General features: G+C 47.8%; 1 protein-coding gene and 1 pseudogene across 10 annotated transcripts in view; one reads left to right on the forward strand and one right to left on the reverse strand.

The window, feature by feature from the left end:
- Window positions 1-26,528, forward strand: part of ARHGAP44 (Rho GTPase activating protein 44) — a 188,382-nt gene that overhangs the window by 88,523 nt on the left and 73,331 nt on the right. For 9 of the 10 annotated variants that reach the window (XM_008270707.5, XM_051825171.3, XM_051825168.3 and 6 more), the window contains exons 2-6: window positions 4,310-4,349; window positions 5,581-5,685; window positions 12,310-12,386; window positions 16,995-17,106; window positions 20,658-20,734. In XM_008270707.5, the coding sequence (XP_008268929.1) occupies window positions 4,310-4,349; window positions 5,581-5,685; window positions 12,310-12,386; window positions 16,995-17,106; window positions 20,658-20,734 (411 nt within the window). Of the gene's footprint in view, window positions 1-4,309; window positions 4,350-5,580; window positions 5,686-12,309; window positions 12,387-16,994; window positions 17,107-20,657; window positions 20,735-26,528 lie in introns of those variants that run through there. The other variant, XM_089317715.1, reaches the window with a different exon arrangement.
- LOC127484429 (DNA-directed RNA polymerase III subunit RPC10 pseudogene) lies at window positions 375-1,244 on the reverse strand (annotated as a pseudogene).

Below are 26,528 nucleotides of genomic sequence, written 5' to 3' on the forward strand. Positions count from 1 at the left end.
GGAGCACACAGCGAGGCCCTCCCCCCAGCAGAGCGCACAGCGAGGGTCTCCCCCGAGCAGAGAGAACACAGGGAGGGTCTCCTCCCCCAGCGGAGCACACAGCGAGGATCCCCCCCCCCAGCAGAGTGCACAACGAGGGTCCCCCCCCACAGCGGAGCACACAGCGAGGGTCCCCCCCAGCGGAGCGCACAGCGAGGGTCTTGCCCCCAGCAGAGAGAACACAGGGAGGGTCTCCCCCCGCCCCAGCAGAGAGAGCACAGCGAGGGTCTCCCCGAGCAGAGCACACAGCGAGGGTCTCCTCCTCGCCCACAAGGACTCTCTGGCCCCCGATGACTTCATCCACAGACTGGCGATGTTCCTGACACTCTGGCCCTGCCCTCAGGAGGGCTCGTTCTCTGCCACACCATCGAAGACCCTAGGACACAGCTCACACTCCTTGCCAGGAGTCCACCCTGGGGACCGGCACAGCTGGGCCAGAGCAGCCCTAGTCCCTCCAGCGGTGCCCGCACTGGGGGCTGCAGCACTTGTAGAAGGTGGTCATGGGCTTGTCCGCAGAGCGCGTCTGAAGCTGCATGAAGTAAGCACGAGGATGTTCGCACTTGGGACACAGCTCTGCAGTGGAGTCAGCATTCTCCCAGGCGGCTGCTCCCCCAAGCACGTTGTCTACTTCTTTCAGCTTCGGATACTTCCGGTTTATGACCTTGCGGGTGATGTTGTGCACGTAGGGGCAGGTGTTGCAGGCGAAGCGGTGGCAGTGCTGCCCCACTTCCGTGATCAGCCCGTTCCCGCAGCCGGGGCAGAACAGCAACAGGGCGGTGCCCTAGCCCGCGTGCCTCCCTTTTTCATGCTTCTTACTCGCTCCAGTTGACATGCCTTCCTTTTGCTGTGGCATATGACTCTGAATATCCATTTTTAATTGACTGGCTTTAGAGTCTCCAATGGTAGTCACCACTGCGTTGTCATAAGCATGAAATATGTTTCTTATTTCAAAAAAGGGTTTCTGAGGTTGAGTTATCTTGTCTCCTACATCACCATTTTTCTTCGTCTCTTCGTCCAGTTTGTCCTGCAGAGCTCATTTTAACTCAGCAAGCGGCTTTATGTGTTGCTTTTCATCTTTAGATACGTTTGTTACCGGTGTCCAATCCGCGATCAGCGTTTAACACATATTTATTAATTGGCTGTTGTGGAGCAACTTGAGTGATGGCAATATCTTTTTCATGCTTCTTACTCGCCCCAGTTGACATGCCTTCCTCTGCTTCCTCGCTGACCGCTGACTTCTCGGCCTGGAAGAAGGGTCGCTACCACTGCCGCGCCATCCTTCCTCACCACTGCTCGCCGATGAATTCTTATTTATTTATTTATTCATTCATTTATTTATTTGAAAATCAAAGTTGCAGAGAGAGGGAGATAGAGAGAGATCCTCCATCTGCTGATTCACTCCCCAAATGGCCTCAACAGCTGGAGCTGGGTCAGGCTGAAGCCAGGAGCCTGGGACTCCATCCAGGTCTCCCTCATGGGTACAGGTACCCAAGGACTTGGGCCATCTTCTGCTGCTTTCCCAGGCACACTAGCAGTGAGCTGAATTGAAAGTGGAACAGCGGGGACTGAAACCAGCATAACCAGCATTGTAGGCAGCTGCCTAAACTGCTGTGCCACAATGCCAGCCCCTGTTATTTTTTTTAATTCAATGAGAGTTTTTCCTGTTTCTTTTTTATTTTTATTTTTATTTTTTATTTTTTGACAGGCAGAGTGGACAGTGAGAGAGAGAGAGAGTAAAAGGTCTTCCTTTACCGTTGGTTCACCCTCCAATGGCCGCTGCGGCTGGCGCACTGCGGCCGGTGCACTGCACTGATCCAAAGCCAGGAGCCAGGTGCTTCTCCTGGTCTCTTCATGGGGAGCAGGGCCCAAGCACCTGGGCCATCCTCTACTGCACTCCCAGGCCACAGCAGAGAGCTGGCCTGGAAGAGGGGCAACCGGGACAGAATCCGGCGACCCGGTCGGAACTAGAACCCGAGGTACCGGCACCACAGGCAGAGGATTAGCCTATGGAGCCATGGTGCCAGCCAACTAGTTCTTGATATGATAAGTTTTATTGAAATCCTGATGTTGTCAGTAATGTGAGTCTCTGAATCTCACTTACACTTTGACTTCTGGCAGGTGTTCTGGGATGCTGCTCCAGTAGGAGAAGGGGCTGTGCTGCTTTGCCCCTGCTAACTGGGATAGCAGTCCAGATGCCTCTCTTGACCCTCAGTGACACCCCCAACCTGCCTTGGAGTGGGAGGGGCTCCCTGTTACTGCTCCAATGGGAGTGGAAATACAGGCTCCCTGCTGGCCCTCCAGTGACACCTCCCTGGCTGGGAGAGCTTGTAGAGCCTCCTTGTCGCTTTCCTGGGCCTCCACTGCTAACGGTGGAAAGGATGGCCGCCTTACTCCTGGGCATTGGCAAAGTCCTGATTGTCCAGTGGGCCTCAGAGCAGGATGGCTGCCTCATTGTCACCAGGTAAGAGTGGATGTACAGGCCGGCACCGCAGCTCAGTAGGCTAATCCTGTGCCACCACACCGGGTTCTAGTCCCGGTCGAAGCGCCGGATGCTGTCCCGGTTGCCCCTCTTCCAGGCCAGCTCTCTGCTGTGACCCGGGAGTGCAGTGGAGGATGGCCCAAGTACTTGGGCCCTGCACCCCATGGGAGACCAGGAGAAACACCTGGCTCCTGGCTTCAAATTGGCGTGGTGTGCCAGCCACAGCGGCCGTTGGGGAGTGAGCCAATGGAAAAAGGAAGACCTTTCTCTCTGTCTCTCTTTCTCTCACTGTCCACTCTGCCTGTCAAAAAATAAAAAAAAATGGATGTACAGACCATCCATATGATGTCTTCTGTCACTGCCCAGCAGTGATAACTGTCCCTATACCACCTTCTCTCATGAGGAATGGGGGTTGGGTGCCTTGTTAAACCTGCAGGGGTAGAAATCCAGGCTCCCTCTTCAGTTTTTGCTGGCACTGATGGAGTAGGACAAGTTTCCTGTGGTTTTGGCTGCAGTGGGTGGTAGTTGTCTAAAAATTCTTACTAAACGACCCCTTTCTTGATGCTCTGGCTAGCTACAGAGGCCAAACTTTTGTTGGGGGCTTGTTTTGGCAATGCTCCTAGATGTTTTAGGTTTCTGGTTCCGTAAGTCCGGGTCTGGGTTTCCTAGCCAGTCTGCCTTCTTTCCGCTTTGCAGGTTTCCAATGTTGCATCTATAAACAGCTCTGGCCCTTCAGTTGTGTTAACAGGAGTTGATCAGATCCGTTCACTCCATCTTCCCGGTTCCAGCATCCAAGGTGTTTGAATGTGGCCGTCTCAGGCTCAAGCCCCCCACTCTCTCGTGGACCCAGCAGCCATTGTCTGCGAGGCCTTGGTGGAGGTGTTTGCCGTAGTTTCTACTCCACACTATTTCTGTGCTGGCTGGTTATTGGTCCTTTCTCAGATTTCTGCTCCTTTTGCTCACTTGTTTGGGGGAAGCCAAGGGGCATGGGTGGGAAAACTTATTCAATAATGTTACTTAAATATATATGTCTGGGAACAAAAGAAGCATTCATTGTGTGTGTCTGATCCAGGTTCCAATCTGTAGCAGAAAACCCTCAGAGTTGGGGAATGTCCGGCCCGTGGGCCATATTAGGCCATGAATTCATTTGGTCCGGCCCTGCCAAGGCAACCACAAGTGGCTGGATTGAAATTCAATAAATCTATAGCAGGCTAATTTTTAAAAAATATTTATTTATTTATTTATTTGAAAGGCGGATTTACAGAGAGGCAGAGAGAGAGAGGTCTTCCATCTGCTGGTTTACTCACCAAATGGCTGCAATGGCCGGAGCTGTGCCAATCCAAAGCCAGGAGCCAAGGAGCCTCCTCCGGGTCTCCCACATGGGTACAGGGGCCCAAAGACTTGGGCCGTCTTCTACTGCTTTTCCAGGCCATAGCAGAGAGCTGTATGGAAATGGAGCAGCCAGGACTCAAACTGGTGCCCATAGGGGATGCTGGCACTGCAGATGGCAGCTTTACCTGCTACGCCGCAATGCTGGCCTCTGGCTAATTTTTAAATTGATCATTTTGTACGGTCCACAGATTTCATTATAAATATCCAAATGGCCCTTGGCAGAAGAAAGGTTCCCCAGCCCTGCACATTCCAGAGCATCTTGTTTGCAGGTGCCCTGGTCATTTAAGCTCCCACATAAACCTGCTTCCCTAGTGCTGCAGTGAGCGGAGAGAGTGGGGAGTAGCTGGGAGACTGTGTCCTCAGTTTTCTTACTGGTGCGTTTTTCAATTTTCTTTTTAGGGCAGAAAAGACTGAAGTTCTGAGCGAAGATCTCCTTCAGGTAAGATTGACCTGGTCAGCAAGGATGTTTCCCCTTTTCAAACGAAACCATCTCTGATGCCAAGCTGTTCCACCTGCTCCTCACGCAAACTCTTCAGAGATCCAACTTACCGTCTTTTCCCACCTTGCATTTTGAACGCAGTCAGCCCTCTGTATATATGGATTCGTGTTTATGGATTCGGCCAACTTCAGATGAAAGGTAGTACAGCATCTGAAGCGAACTTGTGCAGACTTTTTTTCCCCTGTCATTAGTACTAAAACAATATAGTCTAACAACTATTTACAGAGGGTTGACATTGCATTAGGTCTTATAAGTCATCTAGAAGTGATGTAAAGTATGTAGAAAAATGTGTGTAAATTATATGTAAATATTATGGCTTTTTAAAAGATTTGCTTATTGGGGGCCAGTGCTGTGGTATAGTAGGCTGAGTCTCCGCCTACGGCACTGGCATCCCATATGGACACCAGTTAGTGTCCCAGCTGCTCCACTTCTGTCCAGCTCCCTGCTAATGCGTCTGGGAAAGCAGCAGAGGATGGCCCAAGTGCTTGGGCCCCTGCACCCATGTGAGAGATCTAGATGAAGCTCCTGGCCATTTGGGTAGTGAACCAGTGGATGAAGACCTTTCTGTTTCTCCCTCTCTGTCTGTAACTCTGCCTCTCAAATAAATAAACTATTTATTTATTTAATAGAGAGAGAGAAAGAGAGAGACATATATCTTCCATCTACTAGTTCACTTTCCAAATGCCTGCAACAGTCAGGGCTGGTCCAGGCGAAAGCCAGGAGCCTGGAACTCCATCCAGATCTCCCCATGGGTAGAAGGAGCCCATGGACTTGGGCCATCTTTCAGTGTTTTCCCAGGAGCATTAACAGGGGGCTGGATTGGAAGTGGAGTAACTGGGATTCAAACCAGCACCTATATGGGATGCTGGTGTCACAGGCAGTGTCTTAACCCTCTGCTCCAAGGGAATTGAGCATCCAAGGATGTTAGTACCTGCGGGAGTCCTCAACCAGTCCTCTGTGACACTGAGGGACAGTGGTACTGGTTTAGGTGAGGTTTTCAGGAGAGATTTCAAGTCATTTTATTAAATGCTTCTCAGGTGAGTCCCAGAGCCAGCGATCGCCCTCCCTGCAGTGTCGCCCTCGGAAGTCTTTGTCTCTGCGGAGGGCTGGGTCATGTTGTCCGGATGACTTTGCGCTCACGCAGTGGCACCATCCACTCCTCTGTCTGTAGGTGGAGAAGCGCCTGGAGCTGGTGAAGCAGGTGTCACACAGCACGCACAAGAAGCTCACCGCGTGTCTGCAGGGCCAGCAGGGGGCAGAGGCCGACAAACGCTCCGTAAGTGCCCACCACCCTGTGCTGCTGCACACTGCCCACTGGGACCATTTAGGTATCCGTGAAGCCACCAAGCAGCCCGTGCTGGGTGTCTGAGATCACAGCCTTCCCGCTTTTCTTACTTGTTAGTCCCAGCTGCAGCAACCCTCCCTACCCCAGGCAGGAAAGGACCTTGTCCTTCACCTCCCCAGAGTGGGCAGCCAGGAGGATAGCAGGGCCTTGCTTGGGCTGTCACCTGCAGGAAGCTTCATCCCTGATGCACACATTCCCTGGTTTGGTTTATTCACCAAGTCCATTTGCCTCAATGGTATCTTAAGAGCCAATGGTGGGGAAAAAGGGTTTTGTGGCTGTCGTGGTTACAAGCGCCCTATAAAGGCCCTTGGACATTGTCTTCACCATAAGAAGACAATGAGGAGAGCCTGTTCTCCAAAGCTGTAATGTCTTTGTATTTAACACACACCAGTAATCACAGGCATTGTCTCATTGTGATTCCACTTAACAGCCCTGGAGTAAACAGGCTGGGAAACCATATTTCCCTTCTGACCCTGACTCCCCACCTCTACCAAAGATTAAAAAGATCTTCCTGGGTGTTCACTTAGCTTTATTGTAAAGAATATACAGCTTAAGGACTTTTTTTCTTTCCCCTTCCTTGAATTGAAAATCTGCATGTTTGCTCTGGGTTGGATGGATTTCAATATGTGTTCCGATGGTCTCCCTGACCCTCCTCTCTGTCTACCTCTGTAGACTGCATGTAGTGCACCCCAGCACTCCCTCTCACCTGCTGCTGCAGTGCAGACACTTACCCTGCATGCTCTGTCCCTGTTCCTGATTTTCTTCCTAACACCAACTTCTTTCTAAATACAGGTTGACTGTCCGTTATCCAAAATGCGTGGAGTCAAAAGTGTTCCAGATTTTAGAACATTTGCAGGCCGGCGCCGTGGCTCACTAGGCTAATCCTCCGCCTTGCGGCGCCAGCACACCGGGGTCTAGTCCCGGTCGGGGTGCCAGATTCTGTCCCGGTTGCCCCTCTTCCAGGCCAGCTCTCTGCTGTGGCCTGGGAGTTCAGTGAAGGATGGCCCAAGTGCTTGGGCCCTGCACGCACATAGGAAACCAGGAGAAGCACCTGGCTCCTGCCTTCGGATCAGCATGGTGCGCCAGCCGTAGCACGCCAGTTGCGGCGGCCATTGGAGGGTGAACCAAGGGCAAAGGAAAACCTTTCTCTCTGTCTCTCTTTCTCTCTCACTGTCCACTCTGCCTGTTTAAAAAAAAAAAAAAAAAAAATTGCACTTACACAGTGGGATGTCTTGGTGACAAGACCGACACCTAAACACGAAATTCATTTATGTTTAAATCACGCCTTATACACATAGTTTGAATATAATTTTATACCATGTTGTTCGTCTGCCTACATTGTTTTTGGGTAAAGTTTTGGCTTGCATTTTGTCTGCAACCCATTGAGTGAGGTCAGGTGTGGAATTTTCCATTTAGGACTTCACGTTAGGGATCAAAAAGTTTCAGATTTTGGAGAATTTTGGGTTTTCAGATTAGGGATGCTTGATGCTCAACTTGTGTTTAACATGGAAGTCAAATAATATCACTCTCTCATCTAAATCCCACCATGAAGTCCCATTGTAGAGGAAGATCCAGACTCCTTTCCTGGGCCCTTGGGCCCTAGTGATGTGTCTTCTGCCTGCATCCCTGAGCTCAGCTCTTACTGTGGTCCCCATCAGTCATCCCTCTGCAGCCCTGCTGACGTGTGCTGAACAAGGCCAACTGTCTCCCTCCTGGAGCCTCTGCACCTGCTCCAGCCACCATATGGAAAGCTCACTCAGCATTTCAGGCCAGCGACTGGCTTCTCAGTTCAGGTGTCACCTCAGGCTTTCTCAGCCACTTAATATTTTTGATTTCTCATCCTCAATTTATCACTGTTTTATTTCTTCTTAGCACACACTCTCATTTGACATCACTGTTCATTCACTTCTATCACTGATATATGAGCTCCCAGGAGTGGGAACTTCATCTCTCCATCAGCTGCTTTCTCAGTGCCCCAAGTACAGCCAGACACGTGATAAGCAAGGATAAAAATAGATCTATGCAGTGAACGGATGGTTCATGAGTATTTGAGACACGAAACCTGCCTAACACACTTGCATGCCAATTTGAATCTCTGCTGTTCTATAACCAGCCATTTAGCATGATGATTCTGAGGTGAAACTCTGGAATCTGACTACCCAAGGGTGAAGCCCAGCTCCGTGCCTTCCAAATTTTGCCTGACCTTGGGCAGTGGTTAATTACTTCACAAGCTTTAATTTCTTCATTTGGAAAATGGTAGTAACAATAACAATAACAGTTCCCCACCCAGCAGAGTTGTCAGAGTTCATGGCAGTAATGCATGGGAATGTCCCAGGCTTAACTCCGGTAAACACCAATGAGATGTAATGTAACCTGCTGCTTCCGGGTTGTCCTGCTGCCAAGCTGAAGCAGGAGTCCTGAGCCACAAGCATGAGCTGTACCTTTTGGAGTGTCAATCACAGAAGAGCTGATTGCCTAGGCTTGGAACCAGAGCACAATAGAGAGAAGTTCTCAGAGCTAAAGGATCTGAGAGCAGGGGTGTGTGTGTGTATGTGTGTGTGTGTTTGAAGGAACAGATATTGGTATGAGACTTTTGTCTCTGAGTCTTCCTATAAGTCATGTTGCTTATACCCAGTGTCTTTCTGGAGAGAACAGCCATCTTAGATGTGTCGCCTCAACTGCATCCAAACTCCGACTTTCTGGCTTGCTTTCTCTGAATTCATAAGATTCTGTCTGAACTCTATAGCCAGGAAACAGCTTGTTTTAACAGCTTCTCTTTGATCCTGAAAAATCACCAGCCGTCATGGGCACTAAGATTCACTAAGCATCATCACTGGCTGTCTGATCCTTGGCAGCAGATAGAAGGAAATTTCAGCAGCTTTTCTAGACCTTGGGACAGTTTAATCTTTGATGTCCATGCACTTGGAGAGGGGATGAGCAAAGTGTGGGGAGGAACAAATGATCCCTTAGTGATAGACAAACACATCATGGACATGAGTGATGTCTGTACATTGCACTGTCTGAGACTGCTACACTCGTGGCGTGTAGGGAGCCCTCAGTTTCCCCTTCACAAACAGGAGCAGTTTGCAGTGTGTTTTGAGTTCTAGTCCCTTCACATCTTCTTCTCCACTGATGCTGGTGTCTTGCCCATATTCCCCTTTGTCATGAAGCTTTCCCACCTTCATCCATTTCTTCCTCTTGTCATTTGATGGCTTCCTTCTCATTTCTAGATTCTTTTTAAAAAATATTTATTTACATATTTGAAAAGCAGAGCAATAGACAGATCGATCTACCATTTTTTGGTTTACTCTCTAAAAGACTGCAGCAGCCAGGGGTGGGCCAGGCTAATGTCAGGAGCAAGGAACTCCGTCCTGTTCTCTTACATGGGTAGCAGGATTCCAAGCGCTTGAGCCATCTTCTGTTGCCTTCCCAGGTACATTAGCAGGAGGCTGGATCAGAAGCCGAGCAGCTGGGACTCAAAGTGGCATTCCAGTATGGGATGCCAGCATCTCAATGAGCACTTTAACTGGCTGTGCACAACGTCGGCTCCTCTCATTTCTAGATTCTTAAAGCAGCTACACAAATAAAACTTCATCATTAGTCTCCACTGCATTTTATCCATTTATCCCTCTCCTCTCAAAGCACTTAAATTCACCTTACCATCTCCTATGGTGACAGTTACATCATCAATAGAGAACCTGGGTGAATATACTCATTCAGTGGTCTATGTGGCCATTAAATCATAAAGAAGATGGGGCAGCTCTGTAGGTAATGATAAGAAATGATTTAATGATGTCTGTACTGAAAGGGAAAGCAAGGCACAGAGTGGTGTACATGGTTTGCTAACCTGGGTGGGGGCAGATGAAAGAGAGAGAGAGAGAGAGAGATTGTCTATCCACTGATTTGCTCCCCTGTTGGCCTGCAACAGCCAGAGCTGATGGATCAGGCCTCAAAGCCAGGATCCTAGAACTCAGACGGAGTCTCCCACATGGAGCGACAGCAGCCTAAGTACTTGAGTCATCACCTCTGCCTTGTAGGGTGTGAGCGAGCAGGAAGCTCACATTAGGAGTAAATGGGACTCCAACCCAGACACTCTGATAAGGAATTTGGGTATCCCAGATGGTAATTACTGTACCAAACGCCTGTCCCCTTTGTCATATTTTGAACAAGGATTTAGAAAAGCTGAAGTCTTGCCTTAAAGGCAGATTACGAGACTGTGCATGGCCTTGGGAAACCGAAATCGTCTGTTGATGTGAGCTGACTAGTACCATGATTGTACTGCCCTGTGTTCAGAGGAGAGCTCCAATACTGATTGGTTATTGGGGTGGTTTAGGAACTTGGAAATTAAACCAGATTGCCCAGCTTTGGCAGTGGAGACATTCTGAGCCTGTGCCTTGTAAGATGGTTAGCAGCATCTGCGGCCTCTACCTACTCCATGACAGGGGGACCCTCCCATAATGACTCCACAATGGTTCTAGGCATTGCCAGATGCCCCCAGTCATCACCCCTGGCTGAGAGCCAGTACCTTAAGCCCTGTCCTCTCTGTGAGGCAACAACTTGAGTTTTGTGCCTGCTTCTGTGAAAACCCATACTTGGTTGACTGTACCCAAACACAGCACTCTGTGACCAGATCCAGGAAGGGCGTCCCCACACCAAGCCATTCTCCAACTCTCTGAACATCAGCTGGGTATCCTGCGGCATAATCCAGTTCTGATGCTATCATCTGGAGTTGGCCTAGGGCCCCACAAATTAAGGGATCAGTCCCACAAGATTGCCCTTGACTTCAGATACCAACCGTAAAGCCTGGCCTCTGCAGCTTCTGCCCAACCAGCCATAAATCAGGGGTTCCCACGGCCGCCTTCTTGGGTCCAGTGACCTGCTAGGATGGCTCATAGAACGTGTCACCTCTGCTTCTCAGTTTTTTGTAAGGGCTATTATACACGAGACAGAGGGACAGCCAGATGAAGAGGTGCACACAAAGGAGAGGCTGATGTGTGCGGTCTTTCCCACGAGAAGGAAGTTCCTGGAGAGCAGTGCCTGGTTTGGTTCCTCACTGGTGTGATGCCAGCTCCCGGTTGGAAAGCCTGCTCTCCATAAACAACTAGATTAGTAAATGAATCACAGTGAAGACTCTCTGAGCTCTAGCCTGGTCACGTTCCCACTTGAATGTCTTTGTAGCCATGTAGACTAGAAGTCCTGGCGGATGGGTTGGCAGTTCTGGCCCTGTTTGGGTCTGCTGTTGGCCTGTGTGTGCTGGTTGCTGTCAGCTCAGGTGGGAGTCGTGCTGTGTTCCTGGAGCAGCTTGCTGCTCCTTCCCCATACATGAAACTTACTGCTGTAAAGTGTGTGATGGTTTTACCATTGAGTTCATTCACAGTATTGTGCAGCTGTCACAGGTATCTAATTCCAGAATGTTTTCATCACCCCAAAAGAAAACCCTTTACCTGTTAAGGATTCCCACCTCTCCCCCCAACCCCGTAGCTCTAGGACGCCACAAATTTATTTTCTGTCTCTATGGGTTTGCTTATTCTGGTATTTCCTATGAACAGAATCACATACTACATGGACTTTTGTGCCTGTCTTATTGTTTTCACTGAGCATGATGTCTTCTGGGTTCATCTGTGCTGTAGCTTGTGTCAGGATTTCGTTCCTTTTTTATGGCTGACTAGTATTCCCCATTTTGTTTATCCTTTCATCCACCGATGGAGGTTTGGTTGTTTTCCCATTTTCTCTACTGTAAGTGGTGCTGCTATTCATATTTATGGGCTCATTCCTATTTAAATATCTATTTGCAGTTATTTTGGTATCTACCAGGGAGTGGCATTGCTGTGCCGTACGGTAGCCCTGTTGAGTTGCTGAGATATTGTTAAACTTTTCTGAGGTGTCTTGCCATTTTACATTGTCACTAGCAGTGTGTGAGGTTTCTCTTCTCTACATACTCACCAGTATTTTTTCTTTTTTTTGAAATTATGGTTATCATAGCCATCCCAGTTGTGTGTGAAGTAGTCTGTCATTGTGGCCTTGATTTGCATTTCCTTAATGACTAACAAAGATAAGCCTCTTTTCAAGTGTTTTTTGACCATTTGTACATCTTCTTGGGACTGTGGCTTTATTTGGATGCTTCCTTTGCATGTGTTAATTTCTTAACAACGTTCTCTTTTTTCTTCACCTTAAGCCACCTCATTTAGAACATGACTGATACACTCTTTGAGAGAGATGGATTTAAAAAAAAAAATCAATGCATTTCTCAAATCTTTGCTAACATCCTTTTGGAATTTTCTTTTTTTTCCTCTTCTTGGTGACCTATTTTATTTTAAAACACAGCCTGAAAACCTCAGGCTTATTTTCCAAGGTGGCAAATTTAATTCAGTTTTAATTTTCTGACTTTTGTTGACATCTGTAAAACTGGATTTTTAGATTTGAACATATTTTTTAAGTCCGCTTACTTCTCAGCCAACAGGCTATCTGGGCAAGTGTTAGACTTATTTTGCTGATGTAGAGGAAGTGGGTGACCATGGAAAGTAGTTTTTCTGACACTGCCTGTTTCCTTTGCAGAAAAAGTTGCCTTTGACAACACTGGCTCAGTGTTTGATGGAGGGGTCAGCCATCCTGGGAGATGACACGCTTCTTGGGTAAGGTGATACCACGTGTGGGTTTGTGCCAAATATGGGTAGGACCTCATCCACAAAAAGGGGACTAGAATTCCAGATGGAAGCACCAAGCCTACCTGAACTCCGACAGGGGACTGGGTTTGCCTCGGGAAGAAGGAAACACCACCAGTGAGAAATCAAAAGCCCTGCCCTGCACGTGTTTTATGTGGGCAGCCAGGCAAGTCCCTTCGGAGAAATTAACATGGAACCAGTGAAGGACACTTGAAGTCCCTGCAGTCATAGCAGAAGCCTGAGGTGAAAGCTCTCGATGTCAGAGCTCCGGGGAATCCCAGAGAGACAAGCCATGCTGATTGTGAGCTCACAGGGAAGTGAACTAGAAAAAGAACCGCCGGAAGACAGTGTCCACACGTTGTTCTAAAATTATTTGAAAAATCAGAACCCTAAGAACTAAAAATATTAGCAAAATATGAAGAAATACATTGTTGTTTAAAATGAAATGTAAGGATTAGCTCTCAAGGTGCTGACGTGTTGCACCGCAGGTTGAGACGCTGCCTGCAGTGCTGGCATCCCATATGAGCACTGGTTTGAGTTCCAGCTGCTCCGTTTCTAATCCAGCTCTCTGCTGATGCTCCTGGGAAAGCAGCAGAGGGTGCTGCAAGTGCTTGGGCCCCTGCACCCAAGTAGGGGACCTGGAGGAAGTTCCTGGGCCCTGGCTCTGGTCTGCCCCAGCCCTGCTCTGGGGGTCACCTGGGGAAAGTAGATGGAAGATTCCTCCCCCCAACATTCTCTCTTTCTTTGTAATTCTGCCTTTCAAATCTTTTTTTTTTATTAACTTCAAAATAATTCCTCAACAACAACAAAAATCAGACTATGAAAAAGAATGAATAGAATTGAAGAAAAACGAGGCTGAACTTTACAAAATTATACAATTTTAAGGCATATTTGAAATAAACTGGAGAGGGTTCATGAACTTGAAATCAAATCTGAAGCTGCCACCTATAATGAAGCAGATGTGATGAGCACATCAGCGTTGTTACGTTGGGAGACAGGTGACAGAATATCTAGGTGCCATGTGTTGTCCAGTACCTGTTCCTGAAGGAGACAGTAGGGAGAATGGTGACTTTGTGGTTGAACTTTTCTTTTACACATTTGAAGAAAAACGTAAGTCTGTAATCTTAAGGCACACAAAAAAATCCTGATTAAGAGCAACAAAAAGAATGTGTCCCAGAGCATATTGTAGTAAACCTACAAATGATTAACAAAAAAGAGATAAGTTTAAAATGAGCAAGAAGAAAAGATAAATACTTAAAAGATCAATTCAGCTTATAACAAACTGCCAGCCAAAATAAATGCCAAAGAGGGGGCAAGTGTTTGGTAAAGTGGTTCAGGCACATGGTGTCTGGGCTGAAGTCCTGCCTCCCCACCGTTTCCTGCACCCTGGGAGGAAGCAGGTGCTGACCTGGGTACATGGGTCCCTGCTGGTATGGGATAATGATATTGGTTCTTGTCTCACATCAAAAAAGAATTTCCATGTGGACAGGGACAGTGAGCAATGTGAGATTTATTGAAGTGAGAAACCTCCTGGTGCAGCTGTCAGGAGGGGCTCTCCAAGGGAGGAGTTGCCAGGGAAGCCTGTGGGTACTGGCTCTTTTATGCACAAAGTGACTGTCTCTGATTGGCCCTAGATTTATCCAGTGCGGGACAGGGAGAATAACAGCTAACAACCAATCAGAGGACTAGAATAACAACCATTAGGAGGAAGAGGAAAACACATCAGAACTGGTAATCCTGTCTAGCTTGTTATGATAAAACAGTGTTGCTGAAGACAGTCTCTGGGAAGGAACAAATGCTTTGTGCACTCTTAAAGGGACTCTGTCCCTTTCCTCATTCCAACAGGGACCTGGCCTAACAGCCTGTTAACCCATCTAACTCTTCAGACTGCGACACACATGGGAGACCTAAATTGAGTTCCTCATTCCTGAGTTCAGCCTGGCCCAGCCCTAGCTGTTATGGGCATTTGCAGAGTGAACCAGCAGATGGAAGATCTCTGTCTGTCTCCTATTTCTATGACTTTCAAATAAAAAGAAAGAAAAATTCAAAAGAAATTCCAAGAGATAATGGAGAGATATCTTCAAGTATTGAGTGTGAAAATAAGAAACTCAGGATTCTGTGATAAACTAGATTCATAATTTAAGAACAAGGGAAAAATTAAGATATTTTTCAGGTAGAGATTTAGGAAAGTTACTACTTAAATATTATCACCAAAAGAACTAGTAAAAGCTATGTGGAATAGATTATGTCCAGAAGAAAACTGTGAAGTTAGTGAATTTGTTGTAGGGAAGGAAAAAAATTCTTGTTTCCTGTAACCAAGTTACGTTCTTTGGCTAGGGCCCAGCAAATTAGACTGACAAGACTCATTAGGAGAAAAGGATGTACATTCTGTTAATCCATAATCTGTGTAGCTCAGCAAACACATGGGAGAACTCGGTGATGAGTAACTCAAAGGGGTGGGTAGAGTGTGGGTTTATACAGCATCTTAAAAAAGAACAGTGATTTTTGGAGTAGTGACAAGACAACAGAGAAGGAGTTTTGAGCGTCAGGTTGTGGGAAGGTAAACACAAGAAGGAACAAAGGGAGGGTGGAGGCTTTTTGGTGTAGTTTGTTACACGGGTTCCCCTTGCTCCATCTGGGGCCGTAAGGGTCTAAAGTCTTCTAGTGATTAACTTCTTTCCTTTCTGGTAGAGTGGGGTGGACATGGGAGGGAGTGAGGAGTGGGAGGTGGAGGAGGTGGGGAACTCCCTTGAAAATATATGTCCTGCTTTTAGGTACATATTGGGGAGGCAGAGAGTTGGGTTGGCTGGTTTGTTTTTGTATTTGCTTCTTCTCAAATTTCCTTATGCCAAAGTGGCATATTTGAACCTGGTGCTACCCTTCATGATAGAGAAATATAAATAACCATTGAATTAAAAAAAATAGCAATATGATCATGGTGAATTTGGAGAGGGAGTTAAAGTGAAATTAAAGTAGTAGACTGTAATAACACAAAGTACTTTTTTTTTTTTAAGAGAAAATGATTGATTTATTTATTTATTTGAAAGGCAGAGATAGAAGGAGAGAGAAAGAGAGGGAGAGAGAGGGAGAAAGAGAAAGAGAGCTCGATCTTCCATCTGCTGGTTCACTCCCCAAGTGGCCTCAATAGCCTGAGCTGGGCTGATCTGAAGCCAGGAGCCAGGAGCTTCTTTCAGGTCTCCCATGCTGGTGCAGGGGCCCAAGCATTTGGGCTGTCCTCTGCTGTTTCCCAAGTGAATTAGCAGGGAGCTGGATTGAAAGTGGAGCAGCCAGGACTCAAGCTGGCTCCCATATGGGATGCCAACACTGCAGGCAGAGGCTTAACCTTCTATGCTACAGCACCGGCCCCACAAAGCACTATTTTAAACTGCTGTATTGCTTGTCTGGAAGATAAAAATAGTATATTTGAATTTAAAGTCAAGTGTACATGTTAGAAAAGTACTTAATGAGAAGAATAGAAATAGAATGTATACCTTGCAAACTAGAAGAACAAAATACATAAAAGAAAAACAGAATTAAAAAAAATAGAAGGGGACAAAAGAGCAAAAGCATTAGCTAAGGAAAAGCATAATAAATAGAAAACAAAAAAACAAAGGAGATAGAAATAGTTCACGTTTATCAGCAGTCAAAAGGGATGTAAATGGAATAAATGCAGTCATTCTCAATGAATAAACATGAACCCTGTTGTGCAGTATTTCTAAGAGACATGCCAAACATATAATGACACAGCAAGGCTGGAAGTGAAGACAGGAGACTGAACACACATCTGAGTTTGTTCCCTTTCGAAATCCACTAAATTACAGTAATGGGTCCCCCTCCCCCTTAAAAGCTAGAGATTCACGATCGCGGGAAAAACAGGGGAGAAATGGCGCTGGCAACATGATCCTGTGAGGTGTGAAATCGGAAGCGCTAGGGGACGGACGTCGCAGTCCCTGACAGCTGAGCCCACGCCAGAAGTCAGCTGCGCAGAGATCAGCGTAGTGTGCTCCCTGAACGCTGGCAGTGCTCAGCCGTCGCTGTGCCTGGCAGCCCGGGGATAGCGGGTCTTCGGGGGTGGAGTGGGCGATGAAAGCAATGAACGTGGATTGAAAGCTCAGCAAAGACAGCTGGGATCACGGCAACCCTGCTGTTATCTACACCTCTAGGGGATGTTGGTTCCTTCTGCTTTCTTCTGAGTTTTATTCTCTAGAAGGCAGGAAACAGACTCTGGAAGGGAGACTTGGGGCCCAGCGGGGTAAGCCCTCTCATCCCTCCTGCCTTACTCAGCGTGGCTCCCAGGGTTCTACCTGCTGGCACAAAAGGAAGGTTTTAAAGATCCGAGGACATCAGAGGGCAGCAGTTTTCTGAGGCCCGAAGGACATTTGTTTCTATGTGGAAAGAGCCCATTGAGCTCCTGATGGTTTCAGAAGTGAGAGCAGGTGGGGCAGCTCAGTCAGTGGGGCCAGGGCCCACCTTCTTTACCCTCACGCGGCAGGGTTTGCTGAGCGAGAGGTGATGGAACGCTGAGCAAATCGTCGTCTCTGAGAGTGTGCAGTGTGTTTCTTCCCCCTTGGGTTGCAGGAAGATGCTGAAGCTCTGCGGAGAGACGGAGGACAAGCTGGCGCAGGAGCTGATCCACTTTGAGTTGCAAGTAGAGAGAGATGTGATCGAGCCCCTGTTTCTGTTGGCAGAGGTAAGAAGCGAGAATGAGGCCAGGACTCTGTGACTGTGGAAGCCTGGAAGAGCAATGCCCTTGTCAATCTTTTTCCACCCCCTTAGTAATTGTTTCCATTAAGTACTCCCCTCATGCTTCCTGGTACTGGTTTAACTTTAAAATATATATGTGTGTGTGTGTGTGTGTGTATTTATTTGGAAGGCAGAGCAACACAGAAGGAGAGACAGAGAGACAGATCTTCCATTTGCTGGTCACTCCCTAAAAGGCTGCAACAGCCAGGGCTGGAGCCTGGAGCTCCATCCATGTCTCCCCTGTGGGTGGCAGGGACCAAAGTACTTGAGCCGGCATCTGCTGCATTCCCGAACACATCAGTGGGAAGTTGGATCAGAAACAGAGCAGCCAGCACTTGCATTGGCTCTCCGGTAAGAGACGCCGACATTGCAAGCCATGGCTTGAGCTGCTGCGCCACAACAGCACCTCCCCGCCCCCCCCCCCCCCCCCGCATTGATTCCCATCAGGGATTATTCCTGCCCTGCCACATAGTCAAGATACCCAAATACGACAGTCCGTTCGCTCTTCTCGGTTGTCATTCCACCAGGTAAGATAGAAAGCAGACAGCATCACCTTCTTCCCCAGCTAGTGACTTCTGCCATTGCCCTGCCTTCCTCCAACCATCTCAAGTCTGCAGTGAAATGAAGAGCAGCCCCTCCTCCCAGGGAGCCTGGGGACCCACGCCCATGAGGGTCTGATGTCTTTTCCAGCTGGTGTTTGTACAAGTCCCTTTTCCTCAGGCCTCAGTGGACACTAAATTAAACTGTTTTATTAAGAAGCAATCTTAATATCTATATGACAGTTTTGCTGGCTTCCACCTAGTGAGATTTCATTAAGGTCGACAGGAAGTGATGGGGCAGGGGGCTTTATTTGCCTTGGACCCTCATCCGCTCTCTGTTGCCTTTAATTTGACTATATAAGAGCTAAGCAGCACCGTCACCTGGAACTCCCTGCAATGGAGGAAATAGCCTCCATCTTCACAGTTTGCTGGCCACTGGTCTTATGTGGCTCTTGAGCATTTAAAATACGGGTAGTGAGATTCCGGAACTGAGTTTTTAATTTAACTTTGGTGTATTTAAATTTAGACTTGCATAGACTCATGTGGGTAGAGGCTGCCCTGCCGAGCAGTGGTGCCCTAGCCTGTGTCTGGCTTCTCAGCAACTCTCTGCACCGCCTGGAGCCCTTTTCAGGGCAAATGGGTGGGTCAAGCATTGCTGACGAGGCTAAAAGGCTTCCAGGAGAAAACCATGGGTGCGGTGCTGTGACACAGGCTGGCTCCAGACTTCTTGGGCTCCTTCCTGTAGCAGGAGATCCCTAGCCAGGGGCACTCCAGGACAAGTCCCTGCTCTTCCTAAGGAGCTCCCAGACTCTGGCCAAAGCCTGACACTAAGCCAGGAGCAAGGCCGGCCTGCCCACTGAGACTCCTTGAGGAGGGCAACTCCCACAGATAAGCCAAGTGACTCCCAGCTTTGCCTGGGGGCCCCGAGGTGACTTTGCCAGGGCCTGCAACAGCGCCCCCTCCTGCTGGAAGCTGTGACCCTCAGTCCGCCTCTCACCCCTGCTTGGCAGAGTGCGGAAAGTACTTCACAGGGCGTGGAGTCTTCCTCACATCCAAAGCACAGCCCGGGATGATTGTCATTCAATTTACGACCAATTCTCCTTTTTAATTCTCCCGTCCTGCCCTAATTTCACTGGGCCTGCGACCAAAATGCTGCCCTGGAATTCACTGAAGTCATTTTTAGAAAGAAAAATATAAAAAGAGCATCCGCGTACAATCAACATGGAAGAGCTTCTGGCTGAGAAAAGACAGCGTGGCAACGTTGATTCATTGTTTACTCTGGAGAAGTCGGGCTGTCTTTCCATAAATACAAAGTCTGCATCCTAGCGGCACTCCTTGTAGCTTCTCAGGTCTCCCGAGGCCGCTGCTCCTCCTGCGGCCACTGTCTGATCTGAAGTAGGTCTGCGGGTCAGACTTGACTGCATGGCTCACTTCATTTCTTCCCGTGTGTGAGCCTTGTGGAAGTGGAGAGAGATGGGGTTGAGCCCCTAGTTTTGTTTTTGTTTTTGTTTTTGTTTTTGTTTTTTTGCTGGCTGAGGTAAGGGCAGGAGAAGGGGCAGGCCCAGGTGAGCAGGGCAGCCCAGGACCTCTGAGAAGGTCTGGGTTGATGGAGGGCCTGGCAGGTGTCCAGCGAAGAGCGAGAAAGCAGAGTGCCACTCAGGAAAAGGAGTCGGAATTTCATCTGCAGTTGCCCAGAGAGTACAAAGTTTTGTCTATGCAAGAAGACTAAGTTCTGGGGGCCCAATAAACAGTATGGTGTGACTGTTGTTAACATGTTATATTATGTATTTGATATTTGAGGGGCCAGCATTGTGGTGCAGCGTGTTCAGCTGCTGCCTGCAATGCCAGTATCTCATATCGGAGCATTGGTGCAAGTCCCAGCTTCTCTACGTACGATCTGGCTCCTTGCTAATGTGACTGGGAAAGCAGCAAAAGGTGGCCCAAGCATTGGGCTGCTGCCACCCATGTGGGAGACCAGAATGGAGTTCCTGGCTCCTGGCTTTAGTCAGTCTAGCCCAGCCCCAGCCATTGTGACCATCTGGGGAATGAACCAGCAGATGGAAGATCTCTTCTCCATACCCCCTCCCCTTTTCTTTCTGTCACACTGCTTTTCAAACAGATAAATAAATCTTCAAAAAAAAAAAAAAAAAAGGGGGCCAATGTTGTGGCGTAGTGGGTAAAGCCACCACCTGTGACACTAGCATCCTGTGTGGGTTTTGATTCATGATCTGGCTCCTCCAATTCCCATCCAGTTTCTTGCTAATGCTCCTGGGAAAGCTGAAAAGGACAACCCAAGTACTTGGGCTCTTGCACCCATGTGGGAGACCCAGAAGAAGCTCCTGGTTCTTGGCCTCTGGCTTCTGACTGGCCCAGCCCCAGCCCTAGCCCCAGCCATCGTGGCCATTTGGAGAGTGACCCAGTGGGTAGAAGACATCTCTCTCTTTCTCTCTCTCCTTCTGCTTCTCTCCTTCTCTCCCTCCTTCTCTCTCTCTTTCTTTCTCTCTCCCCCTCTCTCCCCCTCTCTCCCCCTCTCTCCCTCTCTCCCTCTCTCCCTTCTCCCCACTTCCCCTCCTTCCCTGTCTCTGTAACTCTGCCTTTCAAATAAATAAAATAAATCTTTAAAAAAAGAAAAGATTTGCTAAGAGGCTAAATCTTAAATGTTCTTACTTTCCTATTCACACAAACACATATACACACACAGAGGAAGTAACTGTGAGATGATGGGTTAGTTATTCTTTCACAGTGTAAACATACCAAAACATCAAATTGTATACCTAAAATATACACAATTCCTGCTGTCAATATTTATACCTCAAAGAAGTAGATTGGTGGTAGGGCAGGGAAAGGTGAATGAATCTGAAAATAAGGATTGGGAGACCTCTAGCCAAGTTTTCATAGTTCTTAAAGAACTTGCACTTAGCTTCAACTTGACTGTGTGCCTTGTCTCCTGTAACCACAGGTGGAAATCCCAAATATTCAAAAGCAGCGGAAACATTTAGCCAAGTTGGTGCTGGACATGGACTCTTCACGAACCAGGTAGAGTTGCTCAGCTTTCCTTTTTGCTTCTTTGAAGGAACAGAGATCATATGTGGGAGTGAGGGTAGAGGTTTGTGTGGAGTGTGGCCTTTTCATTCTCTGAGTTTTTCTTAGCATCTACCATGTGTCAGGCCCTGGAAGTAAATATACCTAATCAGGGACACCTGGCCTCTGCTCTCATGGTGACTGCAGTTGAGTTAGAGATGGACACTGGGGAAGTGAACAGACGAGACAACTTTAGGCAGCCATAAGTCATGTATTGAACATAACACCAGGTTGTTTTTAGAAGAGAATGATGAAGAAACAGAACAGTAGTATCACATGGAGTGAGAGAAAGCTTTCTTGGATGGTGTCACTTGATTGGAGACTTAAACAGTGTGAAAGACGCAGCCATGCAAAGATCTGGTGCCTGCTGTCTATAGAAGAGAGAACAGCAGGTGCAAAGGCCCTGAGATGGGAATAAGCCTGTGTATTCAGGGTACAGAAAGGCCAGCGTGGCTGAGGTGCAAGGAACAAAGAGGAGAAAAGCCAGAGATGAGGACCAAGAAGCAAGCTGGATGACAAGGCATGTCTGCAGTGAGGAGAGAACTTCTAATTTTGTGAACATTTTTGCTGTTTCCTGAAAGTGATGGTTGCAGCTATCTCCCTTCTGGAGCCATTTTCCAAACCCGAGAGCCTTGTGAGAGAAGTAAGGCTCCTAAGGGTTCATCTGCATGCATCTCTGCACCCCCCCAGGAAACTCCTGGTGCAGCAGGCGTCAGAGGGCACGAGAGGGCACCATGAATGGCCGTCACATGGGACCGTGCAGGAGTCTTCCTGTTTTTCATGGTGGGAGGGGTGTGTGAGTGCAAGTTGAAGGAATGCAGCGTCTTGAATATTAACATGGAATGAACTGTTTGGTTCTACTTATGTCCTTTGTGGGTCAGGTTTAATGATCTCCACATCTTGTTTCAATTTGCTTGAAATAAAGAAAAAAAAAAAAAAGTCCATGGGCAGAGAGATGCAGAACAAGGATGTCTGCAATAGGAGTCAGAAGTCAAGCACCACGCTCTGTATGAGCTGTTTTCTGGCCCTGCGACTTTGGTCAAGTCACTTAATCTCCCAGAGCACCCACATCCTCAACTGTGCCCAGATGCACACGTTTGTGGGTGAACCTGAGGAGGCCGTTTTGAGTATCAGATGAGTTTGTATGTGTCACCCCACTTCCCAAGAGCTTTACAAAAGGAAACTGATACCATAACTAGGTGGCGTACCTGAATTTAGCATCTCAGCCAATGAAAGGTATGGGGCAGTCCCCCCAACACCAGAAATATAGTGGGTTAAATAAGCAAAGAAGTAAGGATCTGTTTAGTTAACTTTGTGTTTTCCAAACCTCAGTTCACTTGATTAAATTTGTTTTAAAGATTTATTTGTTTATTTGAAAGGCAGAGTTACAGATAGGCAGAGACAGAGGGAGAGAGAGAAAAAGAGGTCTTCCATTTGCTGGTTCACTCCTCAAATAGCCGCAATGGCCAGAGCTGTGCTGATCTGAAGCCAGGAAACAAGATTCTCTTCCGGGTCTCCCACATGGGTGCTGGGGCCCAAGCACTTGGGCCCTCTTCCACTGCTTCTCCAGGCCATAGCACAGAGCTGGATCAGAAGTGGAGCAGCTGAGACTCAAACTGGTGCCCATATAGGATGCCGGCACTGCAGGCAGCGGCTTTTATCTGCTACACCACAGTGCTGGCCCCCACCTGAATGATTTTTGACATCTGCAGCCATACATACCTTTTGAAAAAGCTGACCACTTTTTCAAAATGAATTATTTGTAAGAGAAATCTTATAGCGCTATCACAAATTGGAAACCAGTGTGCCCTTTCCTAAAATATTAGATAAGCATCCTAGTGAACAGGATGAAAGCAAAGCCCATATTATTAAACTTCAGTTTCCATTGGATATGGAAGTCTGTCAACCTGAAACTCACCTCCCTTTATTAAACAGGAGGATGAGGAGATATTAGAGAGCTGTTAGAATTATTCAGAGGCTATGTGGTTAGTGTACTTTGGAGGACCAGATAACAGAATGAATGGGGAGTGTTGATCTGCTGTGATTACTGTGTCCTTGGCACCAGGTACAATTGCATCCGATAACATGAGCATTCCACACCCTTGTTTTGGGAGCCATACAAGATTGCTGAAGAAATGCCGATTGCCCCGTTGTTAGGATGAGGTGCACATCACGCCCCTGGGTGTGTGGAGGTTTCCTTCTCTGGGAACCTGTGTCTCAGCTCTGATGCCTTCTGTTTGCTTCCACGAGGAAAACCCAACTTTGCAGCACAGAACTGCAGCAGAGAGGGCTGAACGCTAACATCAAAGCATGTCGTTACCGTCTCCACCCCCGTAGTTTTGCTTCCTCGTCCTCTTACGAGAGAGTTGCTGCTGGGGCATAGCCGTGGTCTCTCTTGTCTAGCGTTGCCTTTAATGATGACATCAAGTGGTGTGAAAGTTGTGAACGCTCTGAGGAGTGTGTTAGGGACCTGTCATCTGTGATTTTAACACTGTTTCCTTTCTTCAGCTGTTCTTCTCTTGTACAGTGGGATATAATTAGGAAATCTCTACCTTTTCCCATCAGAGTTTCTGTGCTTATAAAAGCTTCAACTTGGATCCTTTCCAACCCTTGTGGTTTCAGACTGAAAATGTCCTTTTTGGTTATCCTCATATCAGCTGATCCATCTTCTCCATCACAGTTCTGGCTTTTCTTAGCCCAGTTGGTGCAGTAGTAGGCTTACAGGTGAGGAGTTGTTTTTCCAGGGATTTTTGTCAAGATGGTCCAATCCTCCTCCCTCCCAAGACAGCTGACTTCCCTTCAGGTCTCTGCTGTAGCAGCCATGGCGGAGGACCTAACCCAGGGCCTCAAGTTAAGGGTTCTGCATCATTTTAGCTTCTGGGCTACAGTACAAAGGGGACGTTGCTAGCAAAGTGGTACTCTTTCCTCCCCCTTTACTCTCCAACTGGCCATGTCCAGCCTGAGTTTACCTGTCTAACGGGACCCTGCTGAAAGCTGCAAGGAGAGGCCAGCTCCTAACTTCTGGCCGTCTGTCCCGGCACCTCACCCTTACTCCACGTGAGGACCGAGATCCCGCAGTGAGAGCAGGACAAAATGCTCCTCTTCTGGAAACATTGGGTACTCAGAGCCCCCCACCCCTACCCGCCTTATGCTGTGTCTGGGTGAAGCCAGTTGCGCACATAGGCCCTCCTCCTTGCAGCTTCCTGCTTGGTGATGACCAGAGCTTGCTTTCGTCCTGTCTGTCCTTCATGAACTCCACTGTCCAGAAGTGAAGTGGCATGTTCCACAGACAGGCAGGATCTTGTTCTAGATTATCAGCACGTCTTGATCAGTAGTTTCTGGACTGGGTCTTTGAATTCTACCACACCTCTGGCAGATAACACCCGATGCACCTGGTTTACTCAGAGTATAATGGCGTCTCAATGTGTGCTTTTGTCCCTACTCAAGTAGATCCAGCGTGTCTGCTTCAAGCATCAACCATATGGACCTTAATATCCCCAGAGAAAACGGATGTTCTGAAAATGAGTAAAAGATTATAGAGGAAATAAATCGAGGTAAACTCAAGGAAGCATTTATGCTGAATTAAAGATTGTGAATGATACAGAAATGTTTTTTCTGTGATTGGCTTGGTTTGGCAGTGGTTAAAGAAGGAACCCCTCTTCTTCCCAAAGTCAGACTCATGTTTTCCTGGGCATGTACCTCCAGGCTAACCTTACAGAGAACACATTCTATTTCTGCTAAACAACTGCCACTGGGTCCTACAGACTTAATTACACCTCGCCAGATTCGTATGTTGATGCCCCAGTCTCCAGTGTGACTGGTTTTGGAGATAACAGTATTTAGAAGGTAGTTGAGATCAAATGAGATCATAAAGGTGGGACCCTCACTCCATAGAAAGAGTGATCTCTGTCTCTGCAAATTCAGAGGAAAGGCCACGTGAGGGCACAGGACATGGCAGCCATCCGCAGACCAGCAAGAACGTGAACCCGGTGCATCCTGGGTCTTGGAGTCCAGGCCTGGGAGAACAGACATTTCAGTCATTAAAGCCCCCTGGTCTATGGCGTATGGTGTTCAGGAAGCCTGAGCACACGTCCTTTGGAACTGAGTGAACTAGGGTGAGACAGGAGAGTTTTGTGGAACACCTTGGGCAGCACAGGGAATGAAAGGAGAGGTGGAGGCCGGTGCCGCGGCTCACTAGGCTAATCCTCCACCTAGCGGTGCCAGCACACCGGGTTCTAGTCCCGGTCGGGGCGCCGGATTCTGTCCCGGTTGCCCCTCTTCCAGGCCAGCTCTGCTGTGGCCCGGGAGTGCAGTGGAGGATGGCCCAAGTGCTTGGGCCCTGCACCCCATGGGAGACCAGGAGAAGCACCTGGCTCCTGGCTTCAGATCAGTGTGGTGCGCCGGCCACAGCGCGCCAGCCATGGCGGCCGTTGGAGGGTGAACCAATGGCAAAAGGAAGACCTTTCTCTCTGTCTCTCTCTCTCACTGTCCATTCTGCCTGTCAAAAAAAAAAAAAAAAAAAAGAGTGGAAAACCAGAAATGGAATTCCAGAGCCACGGCGGTTTTGAGGACCTCCCAGACCAGCTGCAGGGGCCTTTCTCATCTTTTGCCTCTGCTTTTCTCACATGCAGGTCTGTTCTCCATCGATACTTTTTCTTTCTGTTCTCTGGATGTCCCTGGGACTCCTGTCTCCCTAGTATGAGCTTCCTAACAGTACAAAATAGGCTCCATTTGTCTGGCCTTTGTTGTGTGCCCAACAACTTTGCCCTGTCTGTTGGCAGAGGTGGTCAGGGATGAGCATGGCTTGGCCTGCATCAGTGGCTCTTGCTTGGGTCACTCACTGCCAAGGTCATGCAAAAAAAAAAAAAAAAAAAAAAAAAAAAGAAGGCTGCTCCTTTTGGACCACACTAGACCAGGTGTGGAAGCCAGAACTCAGAAAATGGAGGCTGCCAATGCCAGAGTAAAGAAGACCAGACAGATCAAACCGTGCCAGCTAAAGAAACTTCCTGTTTGCCTTCCAAAAGTTCTTCTGGACTTCCTGTTGCCTGAGGGAATTACACTGGCCTTTTTGACCCGCTCCCTGAAATTCCAAAGCCTCATTTCTCACCCTTCTCTCCCATCCCGGCCTCATTAAAACTTGTGTCCTGTCTTCATGTCCCTGGAGTCCTGTTCACAGAGCTGTCTTTCCCTAGAGAATGACGGTGGCATTCCAGCTGCTTTGGTGGGAAGAAGTCGTCTGTCTGCCTTCTTGGACAGCGTCCAGTATCCCTGTGCCTTCTGCGAGGGGACCCACCCTTGAGTTTATGTGTAGAGCAGATGGCTGAGGAGGCCGTCATACCTCCAGATTCCTTGATTCGCATCACTTCTCCAAGCCTGGGCAAATGCTTCCACATTTCCTTTGCTATTTTATTATTCAGTTTCCCAAAGGGACCATTGGGGGGGTCATCTTATCGTCAGTGTTTTATAACTTCAAAACATATTGCATATGTGTTACAAATATAATTTCCTACAGGGAGAGAAAAAGGTGTGTGTTTATAAAATTCAAGGATATTGACTAAGGTACAGAATTTGGAAAAAGAATTAGAAGGACATAGGAAAAGAAAAGAGATAACTTGGGGAAGATGTTTTCATTTTAACATACACATTAGGTATAATTTGAGTCTTTAAAAAGTGGAATTCAGATTTCCAAAGCCATAAAAATCAGTTTAGTGTCGGTAGTCACTGTATGTGTATTTTTTTTAGCACTTGG

Source organism: Oryctolagus cuniculus, chromosome 17 (assembly GCF_051225735.1).
Source record: "Oryctolagus cuniculus isolate XC-2025 breed Fujian yellow rabbit chromosome 17, ASM5122573v1, whole genome shotgun sequence".
Taxonomy (NCBI): domain Eukaryota; kingdom Metazoa; phylum Chordata; class Mammalia; order Lagomorpha; family Leporidae; genus Oryctolagus; species Oryctolagus cuniculus.